The sequence below is a fragment of the Halichoerus grypus genome, chromosome 3 (assembly GCF_964656455.1).
Source record: "Halichoerus grypus chromosome 3, mHalGry1.hap1.1, whole genome shotgun sequence".
NCBI classification, from domain to species: domain Eukaryota; kingdom Metazoa; phylum Chordata; class Mammalia; order Carnivora; family Phocidae; genus Halichoerus; species Halichoerus grypus.
Window position 1 is genome coordinate 200,279,276 of NC_135714.1, and position 11,244 is coordinate 200,290,519.

An 11,244-nucleotide genomic window follows, 5' to 3' on the forward strand; every position below is an offset into this window, starting at 1 on the left:
AGAGGACAGAGAAGCTTCACAACTAAAGGGCTCATTTCATGTAGGCGCCAATATGAAGGAGTGAGTCCCAGTTAGCCAGCCATCGGACACCTGGAGCAAAGGGGCACTTGGTGTACTTGACTAAAGCCCATATGTTCGTAATTTTTACTAAAACAGATAATGAGAATATAAGAGGAGGGAGGGAGGGAAAACTAGGACAACAGCAATAACAACAAGGATGGTCTTCAGTGACCTTCTGGTGGAGTGTAGAGTGGAAATTTTGGATTAATAGACCCTTTATAGTTGTAGGTATCTCTGGTTCAGAAATAAGTCCGGAAAGGTAAATGTATAAAAATGTTTCCTGTAGAACTGTTTGAAAAGGTCACAAATTAGGAACAGTTTCAGTAGTGACCAATAGGAGATGAATGTACTCATGCATTTTATGGACTGCTGTGTAGCCACTAACAAGCAGAACATTTTGAAATGACCTATGAAGATATCCACAATATATTGTTTAGTGGAAGAAGGAAATTTTCGAGTAATACAAGAGGCTTATCCCCTTTTTTACACAAACTAAACCACCATGTGATTACACAAATAAATGTATTTGCCTTAACAAGATCAAAGTCTGGAGTGATAGAAGACCACATCACTAAGTGGTCACCTCTGGGATTAGAATTTGGCCGCATATGTGGGTGAGGGGGATACTTTGAGAGGGAACTTTCACATTTCATTTCGTATATTCTTATATCATTTTAAAGCTTTTTCACAAACATGCATTGGTTTTGTAATACGGAGCTAAGAAAAGCAATGATCCCTTCTGGGTACCAGTTGGACTATTAACTCGTCTGTCTCTCCCAAAGGTGCCAAGCTGCGAACAAGACTTGCCCCACAAATTACATCTGGAATAATCACCTCTGCAGATGCCTGGCTCAGCAAGATCTTATTTTTTCCTCAAATTCTGGAGATGGTAAGCAGAATGATATTTTAAAGACGAAATGCCAAGCATCTCTGTTTTGATTAACAAATATTTTAATATTAAGATCACATGTACAATATTCAGGTCATCATTCTCTGGAATAAGTGACTACCAAACAGGACATTTTCTACTTGACATTGGTATTGTTTTGAACTTCCTGGTAAAGGAACATACCCATGTTTGTGCATGACCCTTTAATGAAAAACATAAAGAGACACTTCTAAATGATTTTAATGGTTTCACACCATACCCAGAACTAAGGAAGGTATAGTAACAATGTCTGACTGTGTGTGTCTAGACTCTGCAGATGGATTCCATGACATCTGTGGACCCAACAAGGAGCTCGATGAAGAAACGTGTCAGTGTGTCTGCAAAGGGGGGCTCCGGCCTTCCAGCTGTGGGCCCCACAAAGAACTAGACAGAAACTCATGCCAGTGTGTCTGTAAAAACAAACTTTTACCCAACTCATGTGGGGCCAACAGAGAATTTGATGAAACCACATGCCAGTGCATATGCAAAAGAACCTGCCCAAGAAATCAACCCCTAAACCCTGGAAAATGTGCCTGTGAATGTACAGAAAATTCACAGAAATGCCTCTTAAAAGGAAAGAAATTTCAACATCAAACATGCAGGTAAGAAATCTTTGTGAAGTGTATTCCTTTCTCTTAACTGGGGATTGTTTCCTTAACCAAAAAGGCAGTGGCTTTTTAGAATGAGACCAGTCAGTTCTGGAAGACGACTTCTGTTATTTTCTAACCGATGCTAAGCTTTCCTTGGGACTGTGTTTACTCCTGAAAAAAGCAAGATAAGAGCCCTGGGAAGCAAAACCAGATCCAACCTCAGAATGCACTCCTACTGCTCATCCCCGAGGCTGAGTCTGAGGCAGTGGTCCTTCAACATGGGCTGGGAGACAGATGCACAGGACAGTCATGTGAGGAGGATTTCCAGAACATCCAAACATGGCAGACCTGGCCCCACCAAAAATTATGATGCCATCATAATGTAGGACAACTGTTCCAAGTGCAGAAAATTTTATGCAAAATTTACAAAGGATAGCATAGTGCCACTAAATGTAGAATTATATCTAGAAAAATATTTAAGTATTTCCTGGAATTAGAGAGATAAATTATATTGTTAAAGATTACTCAAGACTCATTCCTTAAACGTTGATTCTGCACCCTTCTTCACCAAGAAGAACAAAATGAGACTATTGGACTCAAAACACTTCCAGCGTTAATCCCGGAACTACATCCTCTTTAATCTGATGGTAAGGTGGTCTATTTTAGCCAGCTCTGTGCTTTTGGCATTTCCTTCAACACGGCTCCACCAGACATAGGCCTTCTCTCTCCCATATGTTTGACGTCTTCGACTACTTTTCTTTCCCCTCAATTAATGAGAGTTCCCAAACTTCTATTTTATTAGCATCTTACCGTGATGCTGAGCACACTTTAGCAATGAAGCTATGTCCTCTTCAAGGTTGCTCCAAGACCCAGGCATTTAGCCCTTGAGTTCACCTCTTTCATCTCTCATTTATTCAACCAACTGTAACCCAGGTTGGTTGAACTCTCTGTAACCCGAGAGTGCCAAGTTAAAGTGCTATTCAAGGTCTCAGCAGACTCCACAGCCAAAGCCAGTGGACAAGTTGGTCTTCGTGTAACGTGTCTTTTCTGTACCTTTTCTTGAACTCCCCTCTTTGCTTTGGCTGATGTAACAACGTAACATTTTCCTTCCCTGGCTGCTCTTTGGTTTTCAGACCATCTGCGTTTCATCACCTCCACTGGGTCCTCTTCTTCCAAACTCAGTCTTTAGAGATGGTGATCATGCCCATGCAAAAGATGATCACTCACATGACTTAAGACTTAAATTTCATTTATTTACAATTTCATATCTGCATTAATGTTCATTAACTTTCCCCAGCAAATAAAATGTCCATCTTTTAATCCTCACAAGTTTTGTGCTCCCATTTTAATTCCTATTTCTGATGACCCATCCACACTAACATTTTAGCTGCTGCATAAGGGAACTTCAGTGAATCTAGGTACCTCATGGATGACATTTTTTCTTCCATTATTGCTTTAGAGTACCTTACAGGGATCCTTTTGTTTCCTTTTTAGAATATTTTGAGCAATCACTATATTCCAATTTTATTTGCACATCCCTACTCTAGCAGAAGGATATTTCAAAAATGCAGAATACTATATAGATACTAAATCTTATTGAAGATTATGAAACCATTTTGTATATTGAACCCTTCTGAGTGAACCTAGTGTATTTGGAAAGCCTGATTTTATGTTTACATAAGACTAACCAGCCATCATATTTTTTCTACAGAATTCTTATATTAACTTAAGAGAAAAGAGTTCTATCTTCTATTTATTGAAACTCTTCCTGTGTTCATTTTTCTAAGGATATACTTCCAGGTTTACATATATATTGAAGCAAAAAAAAGATAATATTTTGAAAATATGTACGCTCATTTTCTCTTAATATTTATTCTAAAAGAGGGGGGCAGAGTATATATTTTTTGTCCACTGCCTTTGAAAATCAGAAACTTTCATTGATTATTGAGAATTGCATCTTTTTATTTTTATTTTATTTTTATTTTTTTATTATGTTATGTTAATCACCATACATTACATCATTAGTTTTTGATGTAGTGTTCCATGATTCATTGTTTGCGTATAATTGCATCTTTTTAGTAAAGGAATACCAGAAGTCTTATAATAATGCATCTGTACTTAGAAGTAAGAAAAAAATAGTAACATTTTAACTAGATAACTCTTTTTTTTCTGCTAGAGCACAAGAAATGAAACTTCAGACTCACATTTGCAGTTTCTCTGTAGTGTGCTTTTGATTTCCCTGCCAGGTCATCTTGCATTATTCCCTGGACATACACCCCTTTCTCTCACTGGACTTTCTCACACTCCCACAGCTTCTTCAAAGGTAGCTCCCATTTGCTGGAGCAACAGGGCTGTTTGATCATCTGTCCTTTCACCACTGCTGGAAACTGGAAGTCTAGGACAGGAAGAGAGGGGTGCCCATAGCAAGCACTATCCCTCGCCCCTCCCCCCCCAGGCCACCTTCTTGTCACTTGGAGCCCAGGTGGAGAGGAAGAGAGGGCCACCATGGCTCAGCTGGCTGTCTGCCCAGCAGAGAGACGGGGTGAGGGTGGGTCTCCCCACTGAGGACCACAGTCCTGCCAACATGACTTCATCTAATCACTTCCAAGTCGGGCTTCCATACAAGTCCCAGACTCTTGTGAACTCTGCCGTACTTCTATGCTCACACCCCGTCAGCAAGACCTTACGCACTCACTTCCACAGTTTCTGTTGTATGTTTCTTTCCTCCGCGAAGCAGAGAGCCCTTCAAAAGAACCAACACTCATATCTTCTCACTCTCCCATCTGTTCTATCAGCAAGACTGCTTTTAGGCTTTTCCATTCCTCCTAAATTTTGTAATTTTCAGCACAAATTTCAGTAAGACATAAACCTAAGAATAATTTTATGATAAAATGAGTAACTTTGTTCTCATTTTAAATTTAAAAAAACAACTGTGTTTGTAGCATAATGAGTTCATTGCTTTGGCCTTTAACAAAAATGTGTTCCTCTTTGTTTTCCTAGTTGTTACAGAAGACCGTGTACAAATCGACCGAAGCATTGTGACCAAGGACTTATATTTAGTGAAGAAGTATGTCGTTGTGTCCCTTCATACTGGAAAAGACCGCATATGAACTAAGACTGTACTATTTTCCAGTTTGTCAGTTTTCTATCTTGGAAAACTGTGTTGCCACATTAGAACTGTCTGTGAACAGAGAGACCTTTGTGGGACCATGGAGAGCAAGACAGAAGCCAGCGTTTGCTGACCTGTGTGGATAGCTTTACAGGAATGGACTGGAGCTCGTCTGCAAAAGACCTCTTTTAATGACTGGTTTTTCTGCCAACGACCAGACAGCTGAGGTTTTTCTCTTGTGATTAAAAAAAAAAAATAATGACTATATAATTTATTTCCACTAAAAATATTGTTTCTGCATTCATTTTTATAGCAATAACAATTGGTAAAGCTCACTGTGATCAATATTTTTATATCATGCAAAATATGTTTAAAATAAAATGAAAATTGTATTATAAACTGGTAAGTTCAGTCCATTACTATCTTCTACTATAAGCAAAACTTGATGATATGAAAACATTCATCTCCACCTGCCCTTCCTCCTTTCCTCCAACCAGCTGTCAGATTTTGACTATTATGAAAAAGTGTGATCCTAGAGGAGAAAGTTCCAGAGGGACAACAGTTGCTATTACATTTTATTGAAATTCATCTCTTAATATATGTAATGATTATAAATGTGTTAGCACATGACACTTTTGAATTTATAACCAAGGGAATCAATATGGAACATAGCTTATAAATTCATCTGCTTAGCATGTCCATGTGAAATTATTCAGTGCACTGGGATCATTCAGACTCTTCACTTGATTTCATATCTCTCAGTATGTATTAAAATGGCTTTAAAATATTTTACTCAAAAAGAATCTTTCCCAGATATTTAACTCCTTCTGACCAGCTAAAATACTTTCTGTGAGCTGAAATGTTCCTGTCTGGCATGTATAAAATAAACTGGAAATCATGTTTAATTGCTCTTATATGTTAAAAAGGAAACATTTCAGTAACAATTGAAGTGCTTCTCTCATGTTTAAAGGGGCATCAAGCTAAGATACTTTCCTCTGGGAACAAATGTTTTGCCTACGTAAATACAACCATATGAGTGGCTTGCTTCTTGACAGGATTATTTGCTGGTATGTTACAGCTACTGGCAAAGAATAATACATAACCACTAGCAAGACCTACAAAGACACAGCTACAACAATACACAAAAACAGGGAGTCCTGAAAGGAGAAGAAAATTCTAGAGAGCTATAAAAAGATGAGCTTCTTAAAGCTTGCAAATTTAACAAAAACATTTTTTACATGGTATAGGCGACTACTCAAAATATTAGTATCTGTGTTTTACCATAAGATAGTTTTCTTTAAAAATATTTAAAAAGACTGATGCCTTAAACATGCCCTGAGTGTTTTCTGTATTGCCTTTTAAAATAATGTTACACGTAATGTTTAGAGAAGTGCAGTTTTGTGCTCTGCATAACTTAAGCATCCAGTTTATAAAGTCAGATTTTTCACGTTTTGGGAAAAAAATGATCTTCTGAAATTCTCTCATTATAGATTTATGGACCATCTTCCTATTTTTTAGTGAGAATGGCTGAAGCCTTTAGGCAGAAAATATATGCATTGTACATCCTATGTTCAAGCCACGGTCTAGGTCATTTTCAAACGTGAGCACAGTAGAAAACAATAATAATAGTAATAATACAAAAGAAAAAGATAACTAAATTTGACCAAGGCTATAGCGTTATCAATATTTCTTTATAAGAACTAAGTGAGGGATGATTACCAAAGGAAAAATGGAATCAACATAAATAACATCTTTCCACCTGATGGGAAGGCATAGTCCCTAGGGCATAAACTGGTCACCATCTATGAAATTCAGCTGAGATTCAACACAATCATTTTTCATCACATCTGAGCCAAGAATGTAAGCAAACAAACGTATGTAATTTGTTATAGCAATCTGGTGAATCATTTTTAGTTTTGATACTTTGGAAATATATTGATTTCTTAGCAAATTCAGGAAAAAAATGTATTTGAAGTTTCAAATCAGGCCCCTGAGGCCATGTAAAGCATATGAGAACCTGATACAATGACTACTATCAGCTCTAAAAAATCTAAAGTATGTGTTGACAATTAGTTTCTCAGAATATATGGGTGAGCCAAAAAAAAATCACTAGACCGAAAATTAAAGCATGAATCATGCCAGAAAAATAGCGCTTAATTTGTCCATGGAGATATAATAATTTTGGCCAAAATCAAAAGTAACATGACAAAAACAATATATTGCCAGACATACTTGAAAATAATTTTATGTGGGCCATAAAAAAATCTCACTTCACTAAATTATAATAATTGAGATTTTGTGGTGCCAGTTTAGGCTAGAGATAAGGCTAAATAATTACTTAGCATGTTAGCAAGCATGATTCAGCAAAAAGCTAAAAAAAAATACAGTGAGAATGTAAACTCTCCGTGAGTCTCAAGATACCAACCCAGCCAAATCTCAAGGGTAAAGATGCGAAAACACTGGACGCTTGCAGGGACAGTTAGTACATATATGGAAATCTTAAAAGTTTTTACACAGAATTTTAGGTCTAGAAACCAAATACTGTCCATTCAGTTTAAAAAACTAATGGGAAGGAGCGCCTGGCAGGCTCAGTTGGTAGAGCATGTGACTCTTGAACTTGGTGCTCCAAGTCTGAGCCACATGGTGGCTATAGAGATTACTTACAAACAAAAAATTTTTTAAAAAAGCAGTTGTATAACTTTTAGCTTCCAGATTTTTTTTGTTTTGTTTTGGAAGGGGGTTTTAATTTGCTAACGGCTTAAGTGAAATAGATTCCATTATTAGACTTTCTAAAAATAACCTTTGTCCTCTTACAACTCATCCCAGAAGTCTGAGTGGTGACCATAAGCAGCATTCACTGGCCTGACTAGAATGCACTTCTCTAAGGCAAGGAGAAAGGGTCACATGCTACTCTCACCTGTTTCCCAGGTCCCTGCTCCACTCACAGTGGGAGAGAAGAAGCAGACACAGCAAGTCAGAGAGCTCATACACAGCCTTCTTTAGCACGTTGCCAAAGCCCATGAAAGTCCTTACTTGGGACAGTTCACAAATGAGTAGGTGCTGGGCAGAGAGCTGAGTAAGGGTCTCTTGCCCTCACCTCACCTTTGTTACCACACTGTCCCCCCAGATCTGAGCTTTCTCTGGCAGACTTTTCAAAGGATGCTTTTTTAGGGACTTTACCTTTTGAGCTGCAAATGAAAAGGACATTTAAAAGAAAGTTATTTCACTCTGCTACAGTGGAAGAGCATGAACAGGTCTGATTTTTGTAGAGATGCATTCTAGAAAGTTCTGAATAAATCCAATAGTGTATCCTAAAAAGCCATAGAGTGCACCCAGAGAACAATCTAAGGAAGTCAGTGACATGTTTCATAAAGTAATTCTGACATTTTCTGTTCATGTTCGAAGTTTTAGTGTATATTAAGGATATTTTTTAAGTGGGGAATAATTACCCGGTACCTTGTGGAAGTGCAAATGGGTATGATGGTTTGAAAAAAAAAATTTTTAACCCTAAGTTTCACAGGCTTTTTTTTTTTTCTTCTCTTTGTTCCATAGCTCCAACAATTACTGCTCTAAAAAGTATGCTGTAACAGAAGCAGCACCGGATTGGGAATTATGTGCCAGGTTTTTAATCTGGACTTTTCCACTGTGCCCCTGAGCCAATCCCCAAAACCCTCTGAGTCTCAGCTTCTTGCCCTGTGGAAGGAGGGAGCTGAATTAAAATTGTGTATGAAGTCCCACCTCTGAAATTACAAAGTTTAATATAAACTTTACACTAAACTACATACAGAGGGGGTAAAACACATACACATAGAACATTTCTAAGAACTTCAGAGAAGCCCCATTCTTGAGATTAGCAACCCCATTAAGAGGAATATATTTTTAATGTTTTTAAAAATCTTTTTTTGTTTAAGATTTTATTTTTTTGATAGAGAGAGAGAGAGAGAGAGCACATGCACAAGCAGGGGCAGAGGGAGAGGGAGAAGCAGACTCCCCGCTGAGCCAGGAGCCTGATGTGGGGCTCGATCCCAGGACCCTGGGATCATGACCTGAGCCGAAGACAGACTCTTAACCAACTGAGCCACCCAGGCACCCCTAAAAATCTTTTTTCAATGTTTAGAAAGCTCTATTCTTGAAATTAGTGACCCCCTTAAGAGGAAATGTTTTTTTAAAAATGTTTCATGTATGAAATTATACATGAAAAATCCTGTCTCCCTCATACCATAATTCTTATTCTACTTCTTAAATTCTAAGTAATTTAGATAGCTCCAAACATCATTCTTCCTGATTTCTTCATATCAAAGGTGGTCACACATGGAGACTTTGGGAAGTCTCAACTGTTGGAAAAAGTAATTATCTTGAAAAAATAAAACCGAGCAAATTTCCACCAGAAAGCAAAACTTAAGACTCCCTGTGCACTGGTCGCGAACCTCAATCAGATGCACATCTACCATACTTCATCCAGGCAGAGCCACTGAAGAAGAGATTGACTTCGATGTCGTTGCCATCTGGAATTCAGATGATAGAATCTGATTACGTACTGGGCCTGCACCACCGGGACATGGCATCTACATTATCTACAAGTACACAGCTCAAAATGCTCAGATGCTGCTCATGGGCTCACCCACCAGGGCTGAGTACACATCAGGCTTGATGAGACTTATCTGTCCACACAGACAACAAAAACTGCTCTAATTTGATACATACAACTCAGAAGCACCATTCAGAACTTCTTCGAAATCCAACAAATAATGACTCACTGGGTAAGAATTTGGAATAGTCTCAATCAGAAATAATTTTACAAATAAGATTTATAAATACTTTTTTAAAAAAGATTTTATTTATTTATTAGAGAGAGAGTATGAGTGTGCATGCATGCCTGTGAGAGAAAGCATGAGTGGGGGTGGGGGGCTGGAGGGTAGGGCACAGTGGGAGAAACAGATTCCCCGCTGAGCAAGGAGCCTGACACATGACATGGGGCTCGATCCGAGGACCCTGGGATCGTGACCTGAGCTGAAGGCAGACACTTAACTGACTGAGCCACCCACACAGGCACCCCAGATTTATAAATACTTTTAAAAGAAAAAAATGTTTCCTGTATATTCAACACTACTTTAATGACTTTATAATAACATTTGTAGTGTGCTGTTAAAGTCATGGATTTTTTTTTTTTCATTTTAAGGCAGCTACACATATTCTTCATCTTTAAAAAAAATTAATCTTCCTGGGGCGCTTGGGTGGCTCAGTCGGTTAAATGTCTGCCTTCGGCTCAGGTCATGATCTCAGGGTCCTGGGATCGAGCCCCCCATCGGGGTCCCTGCTCAGCGGGGAGCCTGCTTCTCCCTCTCCCTCTGCCCCTCCCCCCGCTCTTGCTTTTGCTTTCTTTCTCCAAAATAAATAAAATCTTTAATAAAAAAATTAATCTTCCTTATATTCAAATTTATATATTTAAATTCAGTAGAAATTTGAGATTATCATCACACCACAAATAAAACTATGCCGCTGATATGTTCAGGTTAAAAACAATTTTCTTCAGTTCTAGTGTCATATGAATATTTTTTGCCATTGAGATTTCAGAGTCCTTCCTGCTGTGTGTGTGACAAACTTGTCTTCTAATATGCCCCATTCTTTATATTTCCTATCTCCTATCTAAGACAGATTTTCTTTCCTTTTTTTTTTCTTTTTTTAAAGATTTTATTTATTTATTTGACAGAGAGAGACACAGTGAGAGAGGGAACACAAGCAGGGGGAGTGGGAGAGGGAGAAGCAGGCTTCCCGCGGAGCAGGGAGCCCGATGCGGGGCTCGATCCCAGGACCCTGGGATCATGACCCGAGCCGAAGGCAGATGCTTAACGACTGAGCCACCCAGACGCCCCTAAGACAGATTTTATTTTCAATGCACTATTTTGTTCCCTTTATCTCCTACTTGTCTTAAACAATGACCTGTAACTCCTGATTATTCCCTTTCCTTATTCCCATCCTGATGTTTGTACTAGCACATTTTTGTCAGTTGCTGCTCACTGAAACTATGTATCACGAGCAAGAGAAAGCACACAGCGATCAGACGATCAGACCGGGTGTGAATGTGTCAGATCGAATATCCCCAGCTTCCTCTGATTCTATCTGAAGGGTTGGATAGACAGATATCAAAAGTAAGAGACAGTATCTTAAAATAGCTATTTTTGAAGCTTATGCTCCTCCTAGATACACAGTAAATAAAGGACCACAGACTAGCATTTGGAACTGCTAACAAAAGGGAGGACAAGGAAGGGAGGAAGGAAATGAAGGAAAGGTGAAAACCGAAAGGAAAAGCTGAATGGGAAGAAATCAGAGAGGGAGACAAACCATGAGAGGCTCTGGACCCTGGGAAGCAACCTGAGGGTTCCAGAAGGGAGGGGGATGGGGGAATGGGGTGGCCAGGTGATGGGCGTTAAGGAGGGCATGTGATGTGATGAGCACTGGGTGTTATACGCAACTAATGAATCGTTGAACACTACATCAAGAACTAATGGTGTAGCATATGTTGGCTAACTGAACATAATAATAAAAAAAAGCAGAAG

At 38.7% G+C, this 11,244-nt stretch overlaps 1 protein-coding gene across 2 annotated transcripts in view; it reads left to right on the plus strand.

Annotated features, from left to right (window-relative positions):
* Nucleotides 1–5,086, plus strand: part of VEGFC (vascular endothelial growth factor C) — a 102,277-nt gene extending 97,191 nt beyond the window's left edge. For both annotated transcript variants that reach the window (XM_036121885.2, XM_036121886.2), the window contains exons 5-7: nucleotides 843–949; nucleotides 1,257–1,590; nucleotides 4,579–5,086. In XM_036121885.2, the coding sequence (XP_035977778.1) occupies nucleotides 843–949; nucleotides 1,257–1,590; nucleotides 4,579–4,693 (556 nt within the window). In that variant the 3' untranslated portion in view covers nucleotides 4,694–5,086. The remainder of the gene's footprint in view (nucleotides 1–842; nucleotides 950–1,256; nucleotides 1,591–4,578) is intronic.
* The last annotated feature ends 6,158 nt before the right edge of the window (nucleotides 5,087–11,244 follow it).